The following is a 25,923-nucleotide window of genomic DNA, read 5'->3' on the forward strand; positions in this document are numbered from 1 at the left end:
GTCTTAATTTATGTTGCAGTGTTTGATTAAATACGAAGTTTAAGAAAGAACAAAGATTTTTGAAGCTTATTTTCTAAAATAAGTCGTAACATTTTTTGCATATAAAATAAAAATTTTAAAGTTAAATAGCTTCTAAATAAAAAAAAATTAATATTCTTTTTAAAATATTTAAAGAAGAAAGTATGATGCATAAGGGATAGAATAGTACTCCCTCTGTTCCAATTTATGTGAACCTATTTCCTTTTGATCCGTTCCAAAAAGAATGACCCCTTTCTAAATTTGGTAACAATTTAGCTTAAACTTACGATTCTACCCTTAATGAGAAGCTTTTATAACCACACAAATACTCTGGGCCTCTTTTAAACTTGTTTAGAATTACAAATTCCAAAAGTCTTCATTTCTTTTTAACCTCCGTGACCTGTCAAACAGGTTCACATAAATTAGAACGTAGGGAGTAATTAAGAAGCCAAGCATAGCAGGGCATGAACATTATTGCATCCTTTTTATTCAACCGTGTGAAGGGCGGGCAAAGGCCTACCCTTGACTTTGACTTGCTTTATTTGAGCTTCTAGATTCTTTGACTTTCAACTGCCAATTTCCCTGCTTGTAGACCCTTGACTTTGTTTCCTCTCACCTCACTCGTTTTCGCTTTTCCAACCATAAGTACAAAAGTAAAGAAGAAATCTTAATCATAATTTTAATAAATCTCCTGATGCGTCCAGGCAATGAGGGCATGTTTTGTGCTAATAAGGTTTATTATGTACATTGATCACTAATGCCATTCGTTTTGCTTATAAAATCGTCCAGATAAATATACTTTTAAATGTAAATTATATTGACCCAAATACATGGGAGTGGAGAGCAATTTATGGAAGTAAACGAGAACTTCAAGTTAGTAGTAATACAAGGGAGAATTTTCAGATATTGAGTAGGATTTGAATAATATATACTGATTATAATAGAATTTTCTTTAATATATCACGACAATTTAATCAGTTGTTACTCTCTTTTTTAGATTATGATTTGTTAGAAAAGTTATTGTTATAGATAAACTAAATAGGGTAGTACTCACTAGTCACTATTGGTGGATGGAATTAACTCTTTCACAGAGGTGGAGCCTTTTGACACAAAGTCTACCCAGTCTCAAGTCTCTAGCCTCTCTCCTTTTATTTTACTTACTAGTCTTAGGTACGCACTTTGCACGTGTATTCTATTTCAGTGATTATATAATTGTAAAAAATAACGCAACTATTATTAAATAATATATCTGAGTTATTGAACAAAAATTAAAAAATGTTAGCTCTTAATAATAAATATTGACCCAATTTAGCTTGTTCCCTAAATAAAGAAATCTTATCCAATAAAAGCCTATTATGAGAACTTTGGAATATATTATGGAAAGTATTATTAATTTTGTTACCTAATACTAAAAATAATTAACAATATAATACTATAATATAATTAATTTTGCTAAATTTTTAATTTCTGTCACTGCTAGTGCTCTTCTTATGGAAACAAAATTTGTGTAACTTAAGAGTTTCATCAACTTGAAAAATAACTTTACTAACTTGAGATTTTGGAAAAGAATTAAATTGGATTCATTTGCTAATTAATTAATTCAAAGAGTTGATTATTTATTCTTAACATTACAAAAAATAAGTTATTTATTTTTTTGCATTGGGGATTTTTACTTTTATAATAATAGAGAAAATATGAATAATTTTTTAAATCCTTTGGTATTCAATCAATACTTTTCTTTACATTATTTTTATGTAATATTAAAAACTATATTGAATAATTAAAAATTTATTAAGTATAAACCTCTCACTATCCCTTAGAATTCTAAGTTGCCTATAAGGAGAATGAATGCCTAAACATATTTCAAAGGAATTGCCGTAAGAAAATAGAAGGAAAAGAAAACATACTCCTAGTTCTCCCAGACAATATTTACTTTGAAATCCTAAATATTAAACTTCCTACTAATTTTAAAAGGAAAGATTTCATAACCAAAAGTTTAGTTATGAATCTTACATACTTCAAATAAGGGAAGATTTAATAAATAGTATTTTATTTGATTTGAAAGTTTTACATATTTGGAAAATATATAAATTATTATTTTATCTAGTGTGAACTCTATTTTTAAAGGGTAAAATAGGCGAACGATATTTCGCTAAGGGTCTTCGTGCTTTTAATATAGTATAGATATAAATAGATATATATTTAATATTTTAAAATTTAAATTTGGATGTGGGTCAAGGTGAGTGATGTGCATATTGCCACTTGTCAGTCCATTTTCACGCTAAAGTGTCAACGAATCGAACAGTCTCATCAAGTCCTTAACCTCTCTTGCTGTCCGCATACTTTCTTGCAAAATATTCCTCGTAGCTTCGAGAAAGCTGATCGTTCATCTGCTCAGAGCCAAAAGGAAAAAGTTTTAAAAATTAAAGAAAAAATTAATCGTCGAGTTCACTGAATTTTATATATCTCAAAAAAAATAATTATTTAATTAGAATGTAGTTTATCTGACATTTTTATGAAGATGATCAAACGTTTTAAAGGATAAAGTTTGCTATTGAAAAGATAATAAAAAAGAAGGATTTAGTTATATGTATGTAGTGTCAAAAATTTACATCATTAATGTAATTAATCTGTTCTAATAAGTTATACTTGTTTGACCCAAAAGATATTGAAACCTTTTTGGTTAAATCAATTTATGAAGATGAAGAGGTAAATCTTAGTCAAGCATAATAAACTCCAGATCTATAAACAAATCAGAAAATGATGAACAAGATAAAATAGGGGCGATCAATCTTATTGATATTTTTCATTTCTTCTCCCACCAATCGATGGAGATAATCAGTTTACCTAATGTCTGGAAAATTGTTTTGTCTTCTTTCCTGAGAAGATTACAGAGGACAGGAAAAAGAGAAAAAAAACCCCCTTTCTAGGAAGGTTCCCTCCCTATATATAGTGATGAAGTCCTTCCTATGTTATTGGGTCAATGCTCCTTCATACCACGTCCGTTTTTGTCGTTCCCTGAGTATTGTTCTTCGACTTAGCGGGCACTGTGAGTACGTGGTTTGGAGGAAATCATGACGTCTTTCACCGTCCCGCCGCTTGGGCGGGATCCCAGTTGGGTCGACCATAGCGGTCAGATTTAGACCAATACAGTTAGTCCCTCCGTCTGCCGGGGTCGCCTCTTGTCGGGCCTGGCAGACGGATTATGATTTTTGCACATCCAAGAGAAATCTGACTATCTACCCTTTGGGTATGATTTTTAGATTCAAGTAATATAACGACGCTCTTGTGCTGCCCTTGGACCGTCGCGACCGTTTCGGACTCGAAGCATCGTTTAAAACGTCGTTCGTGGTTGCTGTCATTATGACACACGTTCCCAGGGGATTGAATCGTTTCATGCCCTATCAACTTCGATTGGCGACTCTTAGGTTTCGCGCTTGGGGAATTTATGTCTCTTATAAATAGAAGGAGTACACCACTTGATCGACACACTTCTTTGCCTTTGCTTGAAAGAAATCTGTGAATCTTCTTTTCTCCTAACACTCCGGATTTTTTATTTTCTCTGGTTAGCCAGAAACTTTCGCCTTAGTCTCTTCTTTTTTCTTCCATCCCTTTGTTCTATCAAATTGATACAAATGGCTGGTAATTTTCCCGTGCTGACAATTTTGCCACAACTCCGGCTCCGGAAAGTGATATTCCTGCCCCTGGAGGGGTAGAAGTGGTAGAAGATGAGGGGGTCCCGTCGGCAGCTGAGATTTTGCCTCGCCCTGGTAAGCCATGGAACGATTTCCACAGTCCTACCGGGGGAGGAGCCGGAACCTGCTTCCTCTATTATGACTGAGGAGGGGATTGCAGAGCTGAAGGCCAGATGGGGGATTCCTCACCACGTCGAAATGTTGCCGGCAGTGGGAGATGACATTATACATTTCGACCGCTCAGGATATTGCGCGTTCTACGCTTATTCCTTTATTGTCGGGTATACGCTTCCTCTCTCCCCCTTGGTGGTAGATTTTTGCCGTTTCTATGAGGTGTGTCCAGCTCAGCTTTCGCCGTACTTGATAAATTGTTCCTTATGCTGCTCAAGTTCGCGGAGCTTGCCGGTCGGGAGGTCACGTTGAGACACATGCTCAATCTCTTTGCTCCTCAACTCATTCGTGGTACGATGATTCATATGCGCCACCGAGCGACGAAGAGCTTGGTGGTGAAGATGGACGACAGAGCCAACCGTCGTTTCTATGAGAGCTATTTCTATGTGCGGACCAAGCACCTTGTGGCGGATCCTGTAGGGTTCCCCGAGAAGTGGAACTTCGCACGTAAAATTCTATACCTTTAGTCGTAGTGATGGTCGACCGATTTTCTTTGTGCGGTACTTAACATTGTTTTTGTTTTTGCAGCCGCGAGACTACCCCCCGCTCTTGTTGACGATATCCGCGAGTGGGTGAACGCCATCCTTCCTTATACGGCGGGGGTTCGCGCATAGTCGTCCTTCTATGAGAAATATGGACGCAAGCCTTATTGATACCCAATTTTTCTCGTATATTTTTTATATGCAAAATACTTTCAAAATAGCATATGTATGCATATACAAGTATGCCCAAGTGTTTTAGTATTTTTCCTAATTTTTAAAGGATTTTTTAAATGAATTTATTGCCCATTTTAGCAGTACAAAAACAAATAATTATTCCCAAAATTATTTTTTTGGTGAATAACTTATTTTATTCTCATATTTATACCAAAATGTAGCTAGGGTATTTCTTATACATTTTTATAAATTTATTTGGTATTTTAAAAGCCAAATTGCATACAATTGCAATTTTAGTCTGTTTTCAGAATTAACAGCATTTTTATAATTATGAAACTGGTTCCAATTTTTTTAAGTTAATATTTGTATTAATTAACTGATCCAGTACTTTTAATTTATTTTCGAAATCATTTTTTACTATTTTTTAATTAAAAGAAAAAAACTGGCTATTTAAAATATGGCCTCATTTGCATTTCAATTATAGCCAAATTAACCCCCCTAATTGACCCAATTTCAAACCAATTTCAGACCAGCCCAATTCCATTTAACCCAACCATTAACCCATTTAGAACCACCCGACCCAAATCCCTTTTAATCCAGGCCGTTGATCAATCTGATCAACGACCACAATTTTCCCTTACCATTTTAATTCACCCAAACCCCTAGCCCTAACTCATTTCACTCTATCAGCCGCCCCTGAATTCCTTTCCTCTCTCGAACTCTCTCGAAACCCTAGCCTCTCTCACCATCTCCGACCTCAAGACCCAACGGAAATCATGGCTCCTCCGGCCATGGTAACCTTATACTCACTCCCCATTACTCCTGTATGCTCGATATTTGAAGAATCAAGGCCAGACCTCGAAGGCCTTTATCCAGACCTGTGCCTGCTCGAGTTTTCACGGCCATCGCCGGCCTTGCTCCGGCGTATCCTGGTCCTATGAGCCTATCTCTGACCTTTCCGACCAAGATCGGATATTTTCCAAGCCTTTCTCGTTTTAGGGTTCCTCTGAAACCCTAGCTATTCGAGGTTTTCTCTGATTGTTTTCTTAGATCTGTTCTATATCTGTGCTCTACCTGAGTTTTTAAACATTTTCCCCAATTTTTTCTTTCAAAACTTACTTCTTTCCGATTTAGTGTTTCTGAAAGTTCAAAGTGTTTCTCCGACTTTTCTTTTCTATGTGTATTTGTCCTCACTGTGCTTATGTGTTTATGTCCTTTTACCACGCATGTGTTTCTACTGCCTTCTTATGCTTTCTTACTACTATACGTGTTCTTCTGTGCTTTCTATGTTTCATCTTCCTATTGTTTTTCTATACCATACTCTCACATGTTTATCTTGCTATGTTTCCCTATGTGTTCTCTGGCTATGTTTTTCTGATATCCTTGTGTTCCTCTACTGTATTTTCTACTAAGTTTCTTAGTTCTTTGTTTGCCTTCTACTGGACCTTGTTTGAGTTCCCTTTAAACATGTTTCCTCTACTGTTTTTCTTAAGTGTTATACTAAATCTTTTCTCTCCTGAATTTGTTTAAGTCCAAGGTTTTCTTGAACATGTTCCTTCTACTCTCACTATGCTTCAAATCAGTTTCTTCACTCTGTTGTTTCGAATTTGCTATTGTATCTGTTTGCTTTCTCATGAGTTTCCGAAAGAAATCTCTGAGCCCATTGCCTCCTTATCTCTGATTCGAGGTGGAAACCCTATAATTTGGGGGTTTTACCAAGGTTTGAGCAAATGTTTGAACTGGGGTTATATTTTGGAACCCTTAACTCTTTTAGACTCATTCTGAGTCTATGAACTGAGATTGAACTCCTTTGTTTACGACTCTGAACTTTTTCTATGCTAGACTCTTCTACTGATTAGCATGATAGTTCTTCGTGTTTAAGCATGGCTGTATGTTTTTATATGTGTGATGAATTCTTTCTTCGGAAAAGGTTTTCCAACTTATGATTGATTAGAATCTTATTTTTAGGGTTTGATTGATTGTTACTGATTTTCCTTAAGTAAAATCTTTCTTCCCCCTTTTTCTGACTGGGTTCACTCACACCAAGTATTTGGACTTCTGATTTCGTAGTTGTTAATTGACTCTCTTTCCTTAATTATACAACTGTGTACTGTCAAAACCCTACCCTTATATAACTATTATGTATTTACCCCTCTTGTACTGCTTTGAAAAGAGTTTGATTAATTTATTTCCTTAATTAGTTATGCCCGTTTGAATCTGAACCCCTTAATTAAGGGAGATTTTCATGTAATTGATTAGCAATCAGCTTTCGAAATTATTTCTTGCCTTGTTTCTGCCTGCTCTCTACAGTATAAATACATGACTCCTTAAGGAGAAAGGGACAGACTCTTAAAAAAATCACAATCGCGATTCTCTTCTGAACTTATACTTAGAGCATTCTTGCTTCTTGTCTGCACTTTGGCTTTTACAAGACTACTGCTTCTCTTTACTTGCTTCTTTGAAACTGGTATGTCCTAAATTAATTCCAGTATCACCCCAATGTGTTTATTTACAGTCTAATATACATGTCTACTTTCTACCCTTTGTAAAGTGTAACATCTGATTTAAAATGCCTATATGTTATTGCATGCTTCTCTTCCTTATGAACAATTGCTCCCTACCCTATTACCCCTATGTGTTTATAGTTTCAGCATTATTGTTTACTTTGCCGTTCATGTTCAGTGATTAGCTATGTGTGTTTCTTTCTTTACAACTGTTTTTATTATAAATCCCTACCCCTATCCCCCTCTATGTATCTGAGTTAAGGTTTTGGCCTGGTAGTACCCAAATTACTGCTCAGGTCTGAACTTGATCTTTAATAGATCCTAACTCCTAAGATTTGGCTGACAGGCTGGTCAGGGGTGTGCCAGCATCCTAATTGCTAGGCATGACCACTTGCCTTCCATGACCTTCCCTAATTCCTCCTCTGTTGCACTTACACTTACTCTTAGACTCTAAGTTCTGTCCCCCTCCTATGAGCCTTGCCTTGGGAACCTTGAGTTCCCTCTGAACTTGGACATTTGAGGCCTGGCCTTTCCACACTGCACTATATTTCTACAATGATATTTGGGGTGTAAGCATTGCCTGGAGTTCAGGAAACTCCTTGGAACTTTGACACATCCCAAATGAGAGAAAGGCTTTGGAGAATCTGGTCCTTGGAAGTTGGTTCATTCCATACGTCAGACTAGGAGTCTGAATTAGACTCTCCTTGGTTGGAATTTTAATTTCTGATGTATTTTATTCATTCACTTTTCTGGATTCATTCAAGTTGTAATAACCTTGTAATGACTTATAAGGTGTATAGTAAAATGGGGGGAAGGACTTTCATGTTATGCATATGGGGTAGATATCATGCTTTAGGTTTACTTCTGCAATTATAAGTCATTCATTACTGCATATAGAAATCCTGCCTATAAGTTATTCATTATTGCATCTAGAAATCCAGCCTGTAAGTTATTCATTACTGCATATAGAAATCCTGCCTATAAGTTATTCATTACTGCATTTAGAAATCTAGCCTGTAAGTTATTCATTACTGCATATAGAAATCTTGTCTATAAGTTATTCATTATTACATATAGAAATCCTGCCTGTAACTTATTCATTACTGCATATAGAAATCCTGCCTGTAACTTATTCATTACTGCATATAGAAATCCTGCCTATAAGCTATTCACTTGCATTGGAAACCATGCCTATAGGATTCCTGCACTCTTACAAATGTCCTAAGTCAATCATGCTTAGAAAGCATGACTATAGGGATAACTAATGAATCTGAATCGTCTAGCTCGTTTACAAGTTTAAAATCAGTAGCAATGCCGTTTAATATGCAGAACTCGTTTTTTTCTATAACCAGCAAGCCTCTTTAAAATCAACATACTTTTGCATTGTCAGATATCATGCCTATAGGTTTCACCTAGGCAAACCTTCAGGTGATTAATCAACTTTGCCAGTCTTTAATAATTACAACCAGCAGGCAGGTCTAATTCGGACTTCTTATCTGAAAATATGTGCTAAATCAGCCACCTGTTCTAACGCTTTTAAATTTAATTCAGACCCTAACCAGTATTTGAAGTCATGCTATATATTTGCTTTTAAGTGAGGAGGCCTGTGTGAGCCGTAACTGTTGTTTGATTCTCCCCTATTTGATTATGTTTTTTGTTTGTCGCCTAGACTTTTACCCTTTTAAACTTCTGAAAGGCCCCAAGTTCCTCCCCTTTAGGATTAGTAGTCTCAATGCCTTCGGGACTGATAGGATCGGGACGGGTAATAGCATGCAATAAGTAACGATACTATTCCGCGCTTCAATACCTTAACGGGGTGGGAAGGGTAGACATGGATATGATGATCACACGATAACACCACGCGTATAATTGGTTACCGGGTGTTGTGTGGATGATCCATGTTATTTGTAAACCTAGGAACCCTTCTCCTTATGTACTTTCGTTATTGTTTTCTTTAAATTGTCAGTTTTCAGCTCTTTAAACCTTGTATTTTGCTTCACGTCATCTAAAACCTCTTTGAATTTCCAGCATTGTTTCCTTCTAAAACTTCCGCCTATTTCACTTCTTTCGTCTGATTGTTCGCATTCACTATTTGATCCTTATTTTCTGCACTTATACATTCTTTGAAACAACTATGAAACCACCTATTTTCTGACTCCAGCATGCTTATTTAACCTTTATACATTCCTACTTGTAATCATTATGTGGAAGTTGTCTTGTATGCTTATTTGTTTTAAAGTCACAATTATAACATGGCCGGGAACCACACTAGTGGATCTTGGGGGGTGCCTAACACCTTCCCCTTGAGATAATTTTAAGCCCTTATCCATTCTCTGATTCTTCTTCCTTTTAAATTTTTTGGTGTCCTAATGCACTTAATCATTAGGTGGCGACTCTTCTAAATCTCAAACCCAAATTCCAAAAAGGAATAGAGTTGTCCGCCCAAAATGTCGTAAACCCGATTTCGCCTTTTAAAAGAGGAAAAAGGGGGCGTCAACAGCATGGCGACTCTGCTGGGGATACTCTTTAGGCTTTTACCATTTCATGTTATTTGTGACTTTACTATTTCTTTATTGCCTTTATTTAATGTCTTTATCTCTTTTCTACTACGAAACTGACTTGGCTCTTTGTTTTCTTTTCTTTAAATGCTTTTACCGCTTTCCTTCAATACTGTTGTAATTATGAGCAATTATTGTAATCGTTACTTTATGAATGTGCAAATACGTGACAACTTGTTTCATTCTTGTAATTGCATCTTCAACATCATATTCCACTCGTGCCAAACAATTTCCATAGCAATGCTTATAATAAGTGGTTGCGCCCTTCCAATATATCACCCCCTAAATTTGGTAAAGGCGTATTTGCGGTAAAACCAGTCAATCAACGGTGCAGTCGACGGTTCCGTGCCTTTCCCTCTTGAGTTGTCCGCTCAAGGGTACCGGTCTAATACCTCATAGAATCCTTACTCTGTTTTAACTTCGCATGCATCACTGTCAAACCTAGTCGAGTCAGTTATGCTGTCCAATAATGACTCTTTAAGATAGCCTTGTCCAAAGTCCACTGGGTTTCCTTGGAACCCAAACGGACACCACCATATTCTGTGCATTTATTTGGAGAACTAAATGTCCTTTATGCTAATTATTGGTTTAAATAGTCGAGTCCGGTGGGGTAAGGGTCTAACACTTTGTTTTGCAGAAAATGAGGCACGAAGTCCCCAGATTCGGCATGGTAACCAACATTCACCCAAGGTTGCTAAGCTGGTGGAAAGACCTTCACTCCAGTGACCAGACTCTCGTCCGCAAATACTTGGGAAATTTGCCTTCCCTTTTGGAAATCCAGCCCGATAACAAAATCATAGAGGCTGCAACCTTATTCTGGGACACTGATAGATCAGTGTTTCACTTCGGGGACCTTGAAATGACCCCTTTGCTCGAAGAAATAGGAGGGTTAGCTGGTATTCCTTGGGAGACTCCGGGTTTGCTTATGCTAGAAAATCGCAAGGGTAGGGGTTTCCTCAAGATGATGGGACTGAAGAAAAACCCAGACTTGACTTGTTTGAAGGACTCTTACATTCCTTTCGGATATCTATACGAGAGGTACGACCATAGCAAGTCCTACCGCACCTACCCAGATGAATTTGCCCTCACCTCATTGGGGCATATCCACAGAAGAGTCTTCATCTTCATATTCTGCTTTTTGGGGATGATAGTATTTCCCATGAAGAAGGCTAGGATCCATACCAGACTGGCCATGGTTACCAAGACTCTAATGGAAGGGATTGGCGGGCAGCCTTTCAGCATAGTACCAATGATTGTCGTAGAGATATACCGAGCCAATCACTTTGAGGGTTGTAACTTACTACTCCAACTCTAGCTCATGGAGCATCTCCAAAGGGGTGAATATCGGCAAGAGATCCTACGCAGGGACTGGGATGATCATATCGCCTTCCATCAACCAAGGCGAATGAACTATATGCCTAACATGTTCGCTCAACCAGAAGACGCTAAAGGATGGGTAGAGTTGTTTGAAAATCTGAAAGAATACCAAGTGCAGTGGATGTTCGAATGGTTCCCTACTGAAGAGTTCATTGTCCGATCTGGGGATGCACCGTTTCTTATTCTCATCGGCCCGAGAGGAACTTATCCTTATGTCCCTCTCCGAGTCACGAGACAGGCAGGAAGGAAGCAGGTTATACCAAGGGTCGACAAAATGGGTCATTTCAGGGCCGATTTTCAGGATGACGATAGCCCTCATAAGTGCCAAGCTCAGCACATGTGGCACTGCAAAATCATACTGGGAAGAGACTCTATTGAGCCGGATAGATACCACGCCGGTTGTTCGCCATACTACTCAGATTGGCTGGAAGATTATCATGAAGGCTTGGGACAACCAGGGTTTGCTCGAGGTCACAGGGTCGTCGATGAAAAGGCTGAGGAACGGTTTTAGTACAACCAATTGCGTAAGAGGATTCGGGAGCACGAGAATGAACACCGGGAAATTCAAGAAGCTCATCAAAAGTTGATCGAGGAATGGAAGGATATGGCTGTCAGCGCCAACAAACGACTAGGGTATTTGGAGCGAGGTTTGGTGGAATTGCAAAGGAAGTTCATCCAAAGGATCGAAAACTGCCAGAATACTGAGGGAAGCGAAGGAGGACACTTGGCTAGAGCTTACTTGCTGCTGGGACTGCGTGAGCTGGTGAAGCTATTCGATGGAGCTAAAGATGCCGAGTCTGGGGAAGGTCCTTCTGGGACCAAGTAGTTAGGAGTCTTTCTTTTGCTTTAATGTAATAAGGCCCACGGCCATTAGTGACATTTTATTTCTGCTATTTTGGTATCGTTTTGGGATTCTTCTTATTTGTTATCAATAAAATAAGGCATTTGGCATTATAAGTTCTCCAAATCAACTTGTCGCTAGGCCTACCTCGGGCACAACGAGGCACCCAAATTAGGACACGATTTATATTCTTGCACTATGTGTTTAAATATTGCAATGTTTTCTTCTCATAATCCTTACTGACTTGTTACCTTTTTGTTTTTACTTTTGTTTTATTCCCCTCCCCAAAAGGTTAGTTCGTGCACTCTGGCATCATCATCCTACTCCACAAGATCTAAGGGCCCTCCACCTCCTCCTCCTCTGAGTCCTATCTGAAACAAGAACAAGGGAAAAATGGAAGACTTGAGCAACATCAGGAAGGAGAGCTCGGTTGAAAGGGTAGAGACTTCTCAGGGTATTCAGGTTTCCAAGGAAAGTGCCTCCCAGCTTGAACAAAAGTTATTGAAATTTTAGGAAGAACTGGACCAAGTTCGGAACTTGGCAAACTTATCATTTTTTCCTCACTACCCCGGATGTCAATTCTCCAAATCTTACACCTCCACAAAACATCCCAAAACCACAAAACCAATCCGCTCCCCATCACCACTGCAACACATGCCACATTTCGAACAACACCCCACTACTCATTCTCGACCCACTAAGCTCCACAAATGATCATCCCCAATACACCCCCATCTATGTGGAAACCATACCACAATATACTCAACCTATTTCAAGCACACCGGAGTCTGATGACAAAGACTCTCTCATCAGGAACCTCGCCGCAGAACTCAAGAAGCTGACTAGCCGAGTCCAGTGTGTTGAAGGAAATAAAGGCATCGAGGGGCTGAATTATGAGGACCTTTGCATTCAGCTAGATATCGAACTTCCGGAGGGGTACAAACCTCCCAAGTTTGAGATGTTTGATGGCACAGGGGATCCCAGAATCCATTTGAGGACATACTGCGATAAGCTGGTCGGAGTCGGAAGAGATGAAAAGGTTCGCATGAAGCTCTTCATGAGAAGTTTGAAAGGGGAAGCTCTATCTTGGTACATTAGCCAAGACCCCAAGAAGTGGACAAGTTGGGTAGGTATGGTGTCCGATTTCATGGACAGGTTCGGATTCAATATGGAGAATGCGCCAGATGTATTCTACATCCAGAATTTGAAGAAGAAACCTACAGAGACATTCTGCGAGTATGCTACTCGTTGGAGATCAGAAGCGGCTAAGGTCAGGCTGGCCTTAGAAGAAGAACAAATGAACAGGTTTTTCGTCCAAGCTCAGGACCCACAATATTATGAGAGGTTGATACTGATTGAAGGCCAGAAATTCTCCGACATCATCAAGCTAGGGGAAAGGATCGAGGAAGGCATTAAAAGTGGTATGGTCACTAATTTTGAGCCATTGCAGGCTACCAATAAGGCTCTACAGTCTGGTGGCACGTCCAAGAAAAAGGACGTGAGTGCCGTGATGGTTGCCCAGAGAACAAAATCCCCAATAAAATACCAAACCTACCCAGTATCTCCTCTCGCATATCAACCTACCCCTAATTACCAAGCACCCCCGCCTTCCTACCAAGCTCCGCCACCTACTTACCAATCATCTCCACTTCCCACATATCAACCTACCTCACCAAGATATTCCCAACCCGCACCCGTCTACCAAGCCTATAATGCTCAGCCCTCTCACTATCAGTCACCTCCCACCCGCCAAAACTTCCCTAGACCGCGCCCTAACTTCGACCGTAGACCTCCCAAGCAATACACCGCCATCGCCGAACCAATCGACCAACTGTATGAAAGGCTCAAAGCTGCTGGTTACATCACCCCTATCCCTGCTATAACTCCAGAAAATCCTTCCCAATGGGTCAACCCGAACAAAACCTGTGCATACCATTCCGGCATGAAGGGTCATACCATTGATGAGTGTCGCTCCCTGAAGGACAAGATTCAGGCCTTGATTGACAACAAAACCATTGTAGCAAAGGAGCCTACTCCGAACGTCCGCAATAACCCTCTGCCTGACCACAAAGGGGGAGGCATTCATATGATAGAAATAGAAGATGATTGGGACCCCAAAGGGTCGATTGGATTGATTGCGGAAGGTGACGATCCAAAGAAACCAACAGTCACTCTTAATCCGATTGTTGTCCAAATCCAGCTTTCTAGGGATGCTAAAGGGAACATATCCACACTGCTCGATCTTGAAGCACCATCTTCCGCCAAGGCGCCAGGACCAATTGAGGTTGAGTTTGGATCCCCGAAAGCACCTGTGCCATTCGAAGTTGTTGTGTTACCTCCCAAAACAAGGGTACCCATTCCTGTAGCAATGTCAGCCATAGCACCATTCCATACGAAGGCGATTCCTTGGGATTACACCGCCGAGGCTAGAAGGAAAGGGAAAACCAAATCTGGAGAAGCAATTGCAGCACAGGGTATGGCCCGAACTGGCAGGGTTTATACTCCGGAACATCTGGTTGAATCAAGTAAGCAGGCCTCTAGACGATCCACCGAAACTCCTTCTGATGACCTCTCGAGAAAGATAGAAGCAAAGGAGTACTCAGTCATCGATCAGTTGAACAAGACGCCAGCACAGATCTCCATCCTAGCTCTGCTACAAAGCTCCGATACACATAAAAATGCCTTGTTGAAAGTGCTGAGCGAAGCATATGTGCCCAGCAACATAACTGGAGGAGAAATGGAAAACATGGTAGGGCAAGTATTGGAGAGCCACAAAATTACTTTCCACGAAGATGAGCTGCCACCTGAAGGGTTGAGCCACAACAAGGCGCTGCACATCACTGTGCAATGCGAGGATTATTTCATCACCGGGATTCTGATTGACGGAGGGTCCAGCCTCAACATTTGTCCATTGGTTACTCTCAGAACATTGGGAAAGAGCCTGCATAAGATCAAGGATGGGTCCATCAACGTCAAAGCTTTTGATGGCTCCCAAAGGTCCACTATTGGGGAAATCAGTTTGTGTCTGCAAATGGGACCGACTTGGTTCGACGTTGATTTTCAAGTAATAGACATCCCAGCATCTTACAATTTGCTATTGGGACGACCTTGGATTCACGCCGCTGGAGCTGTAGCATCAACCCTACACCAGGCAGTGAAGTTCGAGTGGAATCACCAAGAGGTGATTATTCAATGCGACGGTAGTAATCCCATATACAGTCGCCAGACCATCCCAGCGATCGGAGGAAGAAGGAAGATAGGCGGAGAAACCTACCATCACATTGAGCGAGTCAACGCCGTAGACAAGGATAAGTGGTGGGATGACAAGATCGAAAGTATACTGAATTGGAGCGGATATGAACCTGGCAAGGGGCTCGGCAAGTACCTCCAGGGAATCGCCAAACCCATCAAGCTGAAGAAACATGGTACCGCTTTCGGTTTGGGGTATGAATACACTTGGGAGGAGTTCAACTACTGGTCGCCACCATGGCGCAGTCCCTACTACCTACTGGAGCATCTGATACCTCGCCTGGAGCAGACTTTCCAGCCAGCAGATGTCATATATGGGTCAGAAGAAGATGAAGCACTGGCAGCAATGAGGAATCTGTTTTTGGAAGACGATAATATGGACTGTTGTGTCATTTTTGAGGAGGAAGGAGAGGAAGGCCCTTCCATACAAGCTGTGAGCCGAGGAGCGCGCCTCAATAATTGGTCCATCAGAACCACCACGGCCCGGAAAGCTTCGGGGTAGCAAGGCTGAACAAAGCACCATGCATCATCTTTATTTTTCGCTAGTTGATTTTCTTTCCGCATTTTATTTTCGAAAATAAGAGCTCCAATGTTCAAAACAATTATGAAGTTTATCAAAGCATTTCAGTTTCTTATATCAAAGCGCTTATTATTTTTCTATCGTTTACTTTATTTACACAGCATTACTATTACTTATCTTGATGAACCGACGATTGTGACTTGCAACGAGACAACGCAACAAACGGATATTGACTCAGAAGAGGATGATATACCAGAAGAGGTTGTTAAAGAAGTTGAGAACTTTGGGAATAGGCCTAAGTCTAACTTGGACAAAACTGAGGTTATCAACTTGGGGGATACAGAGAATGTCAAGGAAACGCGCATCAGTTCATCTGTCACCATCAGAAAAGGAAAATACACAGAGTTTCTAAGGGAATATGAGGACATATTCGCCTGGTCATATGATGATATGACTGGTCTCAGCACATCTATTGTAGCTCACAAACTGACAACGGTTCCAACCTCAACAGTGATTTGATGAAAGCCATGTGTGAAACCTTCAAGATCAAACACAAGAACTCTACAGCCTACAGACCTTAGATGAATGGAGCTGTAGAAGAGATGAATGGAGCTGTAGAAGCGGCCAATAAGAACATCAAGAAGATACTAAGGAAAATGATAGAGAAACACAAGCAGTGGCACGAAAAGCTATCATTTNACTCTATTCTCTTTTCAAAAAAAAAAAGAAACTGTTATACTAAACAGACTCTCTTTGTTTTACGAAATGTTTTAAGTGAAATTCCTTTCAACATTTCTGTCAAAACATTTTCGAACTCTCTTGCACTTCACTTTATTCCTAGATACTTAAGTTCCACCCCCTCAGTGTGAGCACTGCTTTGGGGACCTCCCGAGTACCCTCTGAACTCTGACACACTGAGGCTGGTATTTCCACACTGCACATGTTTAACTCTTGGTTACTAAGCCTGGGCGTGAGCATGGCCCAAGAGCCCTCGAGGTCCTTAGGGAACTTTGGCACACCCAAGCTATGAAAGGTTATTTTGGCAGTAAGGTTTGGAGGATTTGGGCCTACTGAAGGCTCCCTATAGAATAACTTCTTATTTTTTTATTTTCATTACTGTAATTCAGATACTACTGGTTTGTAATAATTTGTAAATGAATGATTGGGGGCTGAATAGTGAATATGGGGGAGGGGTATGCATGTTTATTTCTATGGGTAGAAAACATGTTTATAGGTTTTTTATTTACCTATTTGCGCAATAGATAACTTGCTTAGGACATGCATTTCATATGTTAGAAATCCTATTTTAGGTCTTTTATTCTCAGCATATTATTGTACTCACTTCGTAATCTTAATTATTAACAAACCGTCATTACTGCATTGGCGTAGTAGAGATCATGTTTTAGGCACTCTTCTGTGCATTAGACATCCTGCTGCTTAGAGTTTTATACTTATCTGGATTGCAATTGTCAAAATGCCTATTAGCATGCTTAATCCAACAATACGAGTACCATGCGTATCCTTTCTTTTTAAATCAGAATCAAATATGCATGTCCACTCTTTAAGACAATCAGACAATGTATATGACGCCTAGGCAAACTTTAGGCCTAATAAGAATTGATTAATCATGTGGTTACCAGTTTAAGACTAATTAGCCTCTTTTAATTTTGAACTCTGCTGCTCCCATTCTTATTTTTGATTCTCTGAACTTCACTCTGCTTTACTAAACTCTCGCCCTACTTTGAAATGATCTCGAAATAGCGTATCTGTTCTACTATGTTTTCTACTAGGTTACCCTTTTCTCCCAGAATCGTGCTATTATTTTCAAAGTTTTATCCTACGTCTCGTCAAGTTAATGTATCCTCATGCCTTTACTCTATTTACAAAGAATGTTTTAACGATTTTATCTATATTTTCACTAACTCCTAAACTGCTGTATACTTCTAAATCCTACTACTGTCCCACGTCGTATTTCTGAAAACCGAGCGTTTTTCAAATCACTTAGTCTTAATTAAGCTTCTGCTTTCACTGAAACTCACTGTTTTATTTCAACATTCCGGCTTTTAAAACTCTTGTCTTTGAGACCTTAAATGTGTTTGAGACGTGCTAATTATGAGCTCACTTGTGGAGGGATCTGTGAGCCTCTATGTGCCTTTGTATGTTCCCCTCATGTGCAGTCCTATTTGTTATGTATGTCGCTTAGCATTTTTGCCTTTAAACTTAAGGGTTCAGCCTAGGCCCCACCACGTAGGAATAGTGATCCTAAATACCCTCCAGGACTTATAGGACGGGACGGGTAATAGCACGCAATAAGTATTCGTGACCAACTCACGCGTTTAATAACCTTTATGGGGTGGGAAGGGTAGAATATGGATATGATGATCACGCGATAACACCATGTGTATAAACGGTTACCGGGTGTTGTGTGGGGCGATCCATATTGATTATAAACCTAGGACCCCCCTTTCCCTTTATTTGTTTTTTTTTTCATTTATTGTTTAAATCTTTTCTTGAATTTTCTGCCCTCTTTATCTCTCCTCAAATTTCCATTTTACTTGCAATATTGTGTGAAAACTCCCTCTATTTGAACCCTTATTTGCTTACTTGTTAAGTGAAGTCACAATTGTAACATGGTCGGGAACCACACTAGTGGATCTTGGGGGGTGCCTAACACCTTCCCCTCGAGATAATTTCTAGCCCTTACCCAAACTCCGGTTTTCAAACTGAAAAACTCTTTTTTTTGTGTCCTAATGCACTTAATCATTAGGTGGCGACTCTTCAAATTCCAAAACAAAACCCAAATCCCAAAAAGGAAAAGAGTTGTCCTCCCAAATGTCGTAAACCCGATTTCGCCTTTAAGAAGAAAAAGGGGCATCGACAATGATATTGTTCTAATTGACGAGATGCAAGACGGTGTTAAGGAGATGTTAGAGGTTTGGAGGCTGACCCTGGAGTCTAAAGGTTTCAAATTGAGCAGGACCAAGACATAATACTTGGAGTGCAAATTTAGTGGTTCGACTCAGGTTGTAGACGGAGAACTGATGCTTGATTCTCAAGTCATCCCTAGGAGTAAGTGTTTTAAATACCTTGGGTCGGTTATACAGGGGAATGAGGAGATCGACGAGGATGTTTTATATCGTATTGGGGCGGGATGGATGAAATGGAGGCTTGCTTCAGGTGTTTTGTATGATTAAAATATACCACCTAAATTTAAAGGTAAGTTTTACAGAGCGGTGGTCAGACTGACTATGTTATATGGGGCGTAGTGTTGGTCAGTTAAGAACTCCAATGTCCAAAAGATGAAGGTAGCTGAGAGGAGGATGTTGAGATAGATGTGCGAGCATACCAGACTAGATAGAATTAGAAATGAAGTTATTACGGACAAAGTGGGCGTGACCTCTGTGGAGGACAAGATGTGGGAGGCGAGACTCAGATGGTTTGGGCATGTGAAAAAGAGAGCATGAATGCTCTGGTGAGGAGGTGTGGGAGGTTGGCTCTGGAGGGCCTACGGAGAGGTGGAGGTAGGCCAAAGAAGTATGTGAGGAGAAGTGATTGGGCAAGATACGACTTTGCTCCATCTCACTAAGTACATGACTGTGTATAGGAAGGTGTGGAGGTTGAGAATTAAGGTAAAGGGTTAGGATAGGTCGCTTAGCATTGTCGTTGTTTGTGACAATAACTTCAGTACATGAGTTAGTGCTATTTATGTATTTTCGTATTCCGTGACTTCTTTGATTACTTATTGTTGCTTTCGTTTCGGCCATCTAATTGCAGTACTCAATTTAGTTTTGTTTCTTTATATTTTTGCTTCGATTTCTATTTAGTGTGCTTGCTGCTGCTCTTCCTTTTATCTTTCTTAAGTCGAGGGTCTTCCGGAAACAACCTCTCTGCCTTCTTGAAGGTAGGGATAAGATTTGCGTACATACTACGCTCCCTGGACCCCACTTGTGAGATTACACTGGGTATGTTGTTGTTGTTTTTTTTTTTATAACTTTTATTGCTTTATTAATTTTTATTATTAATAATATATTGCATTTTTCTCATTTTATACGACTAATGTTTGATAAAATACAATTTAACTATATTAGCAGATTCTAAAAAAAATATTACGTAAAACTATTGCTGAAAAGGTGGTTGTATTAAAAAATATGTCATACTAATTTTCTAATGGTTGAAAAAATATTATCATTTAAATTGTGAATGTTGAATAAATTATAGTAAAATTAAAACGAAAAGATTATTATATGAATTATAATCAATAATCTAGTAAACACCATCATATACAAGAAGATTAGAAAGAAAAAATCCTATGAGATGATTCAAAAAGAGTACAAAGACAACAGTCGAGTAGATATGAGATTTGACTTTGAGAAATTCTCTTAAATAGCTGCTCGACCAAAAAGCAGCCGAAAAATATATACTCCAATATATAATTTGTCCATAATATGTGTATAATGGCTAAGGACTATAAAAATGTTTTTGATCGAACAACTGTATGTGTAACTCCCCCTTGTTATTTTTTATTTTGGTACCATTGCCCTAATACATTTTTTACTAATTTTACGTATTTTACTTAATTTTAATTTAGTTTATTAGTTTAATGTTTTTTTTTGAAAAAATCTTTTATTTAAGCATTCCCTATTGGGCCTGTAATTTGATCCAAATAGCCAGACCCTGTTTGTACAGCCCAATTTTGACACACTCTACTACGAACAAGAGCGAGCTGCAACCTGCCTCGATCTCAGAGCGCTCATCCTCCCTCTTCCGATCAGATTGCACAATCGCCGCCAATATCCGCCTCCTAAACCACGACCAACGATCATGTTCCGACACGGTTCAAGACAGCTCCTAGCTAGAGCCACAACGATGAGGTGGCGCCGCCCATTTTCAACTGGCCTGCCAGCGGAGCCCCGCGTAGATTCCACATTCGTAGAAGCGTGGAAGAAATTAATACCCAACACTGAACCACCTAAGACTCCTTCTGCATTCATGGATCCTAGGCCTGCAACACCCTCATCTATTCCTACAAAGCTCACCGTCAACTTTGTCCTTCCTTATTCCTCTGAACTCTCCGGTAAAGAGGTATGTTTGTCGTACTTATTTTATGATGGGGTCTTCTTAAAAAGTGGAGTCTTGATATGTTATTTGTGAAAATGGTCTCTAATTTTGTACCTCCAATCAGTGGATCAACTGTGCCTCGATTCTAAATTACATAGGCCATCATAGGAAGTTGTTTTTGAGATTCTTTTCTTTTAAACTGACTGTTGACAATTGACGAGCTGAGTGAGGCAGAGAAAAATGAGAATTGGTTGGATTACAAACGCACAACATTTGATTTGTTAATGATGATCTTGTGTGTGTTATGGATCATTTTATATAATTCCAATTTGTCCTATGCTAATAACTGAGTTAACTTGTTGGTGGTTGCTTAGTTTTCAAGTATCAGAACCAACTGTAAAAATTCGTTAATTTTCGTGCTTAAGTATTAAAACGCAAGACACACATTGACGATCAAGTAGTTCATGACTCGCAGATGTAGTCAATTTTCTCATGTTATAGCTTGAAACGGCTGGGTTGTAAATAAATCCTTAAAGGAGTATTTCAAGAAACCTTGCACTAGATAAGCTTTAATTCTATCGCGAAAATTTTGAGGAATGACATGGAAATGATGCTGGAAAATTTACTACATTGGAGATTGTATCAGTCAAGTAGATTACAAATGTTGTGGTGTTCAGACTTATGAATTCAAGGGAAATATATAAAGATTAGGGAGTCAAATGCCTTGGGGTTTGCTCCCTTTCAAGGTCTCAAGTTCGAAACCCACTGGGTGCAAACAATTTCTGAGGGCTATCGGATTGGGTAAAACCTGAATTAACCGTGGTGCACTTGCGGGAAACTCCTTGCCGAGGGCCTGTGCACCCCCGGGATTAGTCGGGGCTCTAAGAGACTCGGACACCCGGTGCAAATCAAAAAAAAGATTAGGGAGTCAAATGCTTGATGCAGAGACTATGTCTTGCTTTTTTCCTGCACTTGGCGAATGGCCTTTTGTAAGCAATATGCCCTCTCCCCCATCACCTTGACCATACATTGTTCAAAAGTAACTTTTTGCGTGCATTGATTACAGAATTAGAAAGAGCACAGAGTTGGGCTTCTGCTCTGCTGTCTTTTCGGTTTGATGCTTCTATAAACGTCTAACGATACTTGCCCTCTACCATCAATATTCTGTACCTTCAAACTTATCAAGTACAGTTAATATGCATTATGACCCAAAAAAAAGGAAAGAGAAAAAAACCTCTTGAACAATCAAATGGAATCATGAAGCTGTAGTAGGGAGTTTGCTTTCGACAGGCAAATTACCCTTCATTTTCTATCTCAACACGCTATCCGTCCTTTTTTTTAATTGATCCTTTTGAGCATCTGGAGTGATTGCATCCATAGAAGTCTACTAAAGGCAAAAAACCAAGCTTCCGAAGCTTCTAGAAGGCCTATGAAAGATCCAAGACAAAGGAACTCAAGACAAATTTGGGCTTCAATTGCAAATTAGAAAGAAGAGCTCAAGCCAATTGAAGATCAATTTGACAATTGCTATAATTGTCTATTCAAGGCCCAAATTGATGTCTACATGATGAAGATTAGGGGGCACAATTTCAGCACTAAAAAAGTCCAAGAAAAGAGGCGACACACACACACATTCATTCTCAAAAAAATTAAAAAAGAAACCCTTTTATATGGAGTACGGTGGTGCCTAATGCTAGCTAAGAGTATAACCAAATTTGGTTAGAAAATATAAGTAAAAATGAACTGGGAAATAGCTAACTGATAAAGAACGATTAGGGAAGAAATCATACATTCTTGGAAAGGAGATCCAACAACCTTAGGAGAAGGAAACTAAAATTCTAACTACCTAGGAAAGCACCAAACATAGTCCTAATAAATTAGGATTACAAGTCATGAATCAATTAGGAAAGGATCTTGAAAATCTTGAATTAAGTTGGACCGAGAAAACCTTCAAACCAGGGAAACATAAAGTGTTACGAATTTTCATGCAAATAAATAAACCATTTTTGTCGTAACTATTTATTAATCATAAATTCTTAATCTATGAATATTTTACATGGAATAAGAATTATGATTAATAAATAGTGACCGCCAAGGTGATTTATTTATTTGGAATCATTGAAAATTCTTCACGGCTTTATACATGTGAGATTATATTATACATGGAACAGGAATTATGATTAACAAAGAATTTTCACCAAGTCGTCTACTTGTCATTGAATATTCCCGATGTACCATGTATAGATTGTCTAGGATACGGGGTGATAAGAATTAATTCCTATGGTCTCCACTGATAATTACTAGTGAGATGATAAATTTATATGACTTTAAGTCTTTTTCATATCGGATAAATTTATCATAAGTTCACTAGGTAAAATTTCTAGTAATTTGATACATGTACTAACTCTCGATCTTAGTTTTACATGCTAGGTTAAATTTGAAATTCTAACACAGACATGATAAAGTGGTGATCGAAATTAATTCATGTTGTCTCCATTGCTAATTACAATTTATATGTGAGAATAAATTTATATGTTGACTTTAGGTCCTCGTCCATATCGAATAAATTTAGTATGAGCGCATTCGGTATAATTGCTATTAATTCTTGATAACAAATTTGCTAGTAATTGATAACATCGACTAGCTCTCTATCTGTGTTTGACATGTTGGAATTTGGATCAATAGAACTAGTGTTCAAAGATTATATACAATTGACTAAAAGTAATAGTATACGCTCCAACTGAGTTAGGTCTATTTCTTTCTGGATTGTATTAATCTTGCATTATTTATATACATTGCACGAGCAGTATTTTCTCATCGAAGGTTACTGTTCAAGATGCATATATGTATAAATGTTGAATCCATTCTAGATTTTATCATTTAGTGTTATTTGACTTATCCTGATCTGTTTAATATTTATATCTAAAATTCACAACGACTTCATCCAATCCTCTCATTAGTTTCTTTTTGGAAGGAATTTGGCTTCTGTTTCTAGTTAAAAAGAGATGGATGTTCAATTTATTTTTTTCATAAACGTTTTAACCCTCGTGGTACATTGATGCATGTTTTTTTTTTTCTATTATTGATATCTCTTTCGAGATGAACAATATTAATCTACCCCATAAGAGAAAACGTTCTTCGGAACTGAATGAAACTTGTGCACTTGCGTTAAGTCATATTAATTTTGATAGGATTTTGAAGTTGGTCAAGGATAGATCTTAAGGTTCATTGAAAGTGGAGGCATTGCTAATTTGTAAATCCTGTTTGGAGAGAGAAATTATTATGAGACCTTTCCCCTCAAAAGGAAATAGGCTTAGCAATAAGTTAGAATTAATCCATTCTAAGTTATATAGTCTAATGAATATACAACCAAGAGGTGGTTTTGAGTATTTTATGACGTTCATAAATGATTACTACAACAACAATAACAACAAACCTAGTGTATTCCCATAAATGGGGTCGGGGAGGATAGTGTGTACGCAGTCCTTACCCCTACCTTATGAAGATAGGGAGGCTGTTTCCGATAGATCCTCGGCTCAAGGCACAGTGGAGATAAGGCAACAAGTAGCAAACAATGATAACAACAATACATTTAGGTAACGTGCACGAATGACACAACATGTAATAGTAAAGAATCATGAATAAGATAACACAAAAATAGTCCTAGTACTACTGGTAAGCCTAAGAGGAACACACTACTAACTGTCAACCTTCAACCCTGATCCTCGACCTCCACGTATTTCTATCGTGGGTCATATCCTCGGTAAGCTGGAGCAATGACATGTCCTGCCTAACTACCTCTCCCCAATACTTCTTAGGCCTGCCCCTACCCTTCCTCAGACCCGCCATGGACTCATAAATGATTACTCAAAATATGAAATGTTTATTTGATGCACCTTAAGTCTGAATACTTTGAAAACTCAAGAATTTAAGATAGAATGAAGAAGTATCATGGAAAATATATTAAGTCAATGCAATCTAATCGTGGTGGCGATTATCTCTCTGTGGAGTTTACCAGTTACTTATCAAAATAGAAAATCACATCCAAATTGCCTACACCAAAGATGCTACAATAGAATGATGTAGCAGAAAGAAAAAATAAAACTCTAATGAAGATAATTAGATGAATGATGAGTTATTTAGATTTGTCGTCTTCTTTTCGAGGATATTCCTTAGAAACTGCAAATTACGTTCTTAATTAAATCGGTACCTTGACACCTATAGAACTGTGGGCTAGACGTAGACTCGGTTTGCGGCATGTTCGGGTATGGGGTTGTTCAGCACATGTGCTGAAAGGAAAAATGGACAAGTTGGAATCAAGAATGGATGTGTTTGAGTTTATGGATATCCAGAGGGAATAAAAGGAGGTTTATTTTGTTGTTTTAAAGGAAATACGGTAATTGTTATGCTAGATTTCTAGAAGAGAACTATTTAATAAACCATGTTCTCAGAAGGAAAGTAGTCTTACAGGAACTAAGCAAACAAATAACAAATAAGTCATATGAAAATCCAGACGTTCCAGAACATCCAACCTTACAAGTTGGAACTAATGTTTCATTGTATTTAAGTAGTGGGACGGAGTAATGTTGAGAAAAGAACACTACATGAAGAAGTCGTTAATATTCCATTATTGCAAGTACTTGGTCGTAATGGGAGAATAGTAACAAAAACTCGTTCGGTGTACACTATTGGCAGAGTTTCATCATAGGATCTTGGAAGAGCTTTATACCGAACCAGTTAATTACGATAAAGTAATACTTGGACAAGATTGCATTAGAAAACAACTTGACAAGATCCTTTTACAAAGAGTTTACCGGCAAAGACTGTTGATAGTTGTCTGATGGAATGCCTATGAAAGTTGTAGATGCATAATTATAAATTTGAGTGGGAGATTGTTGGGATAATACTATTAACCATGCGTTTGGATATAATATTTATTCACAATTGTCCTTGTGAAAGTTTAAGTGAAAAATTGTTGGGATATCACTATTAACATTTAGATTATAATTTTTAGGCAAAATGACCTCGTAGCCTTAAACTTGCACCGGTTTTCCATCCCGATATATGAATTTAGGAGTGTCCCATTTAACACTCCAACTCAATAAAATGAGTATTAATAAACACCTCTGACCCTTAACCAAGTCTATGTGGCAATAATGTGTGCATGTCACGCAAATTAGATGTGTGAATGCAATTTGTTTGGGTAATTAAAAATGAAAAGAAAAGACAAAGTAAAAAGGATAAAAAATAAAAACTTCCCTTTACTAATCTTCCCC

At 38.6% G+C, this 25,923-nt stretch overlaps 1 protein-coding gene across 1 annotated transcript in view; it reads left to right on the forward strand.

Annotated features, from left to right (window-relative positions):
- Window positions 20,269–25,923, forward strand: part of LOC109227205 (ATP synthase subunit delta', mitochondrial-like) — an 8,165-nt gene continuing 2,510 nt past the window's right edge. Inside the window, exon 1 of the mRNA XM_019392269.1 lies at window positions 20,269–20,671. Coding sequence (XP_019247814.1) covers window positions 20,411–20,671 — 261 coding nt within the window. The 5' untranslated portion in view covers window positions 20,269–20,410. The remainder of the gene's footprint in view (window positions 20,672–25,923) is intronic.

Source organism: Nicotiana attenuata, chromosome 6 (genome assembly GCF_001879085.1).
Source record: "Nicotiana attenuata strain UT chromosome 6, NIATTr2, whole genome shotgun sequence".
Lineage (NCBI taxonomy): Eukaryota > Viridiplantae > Streptophyta > Magnoliopsida > Solanales > Solanaceae > Nicotiana > Nicotiana attenuata.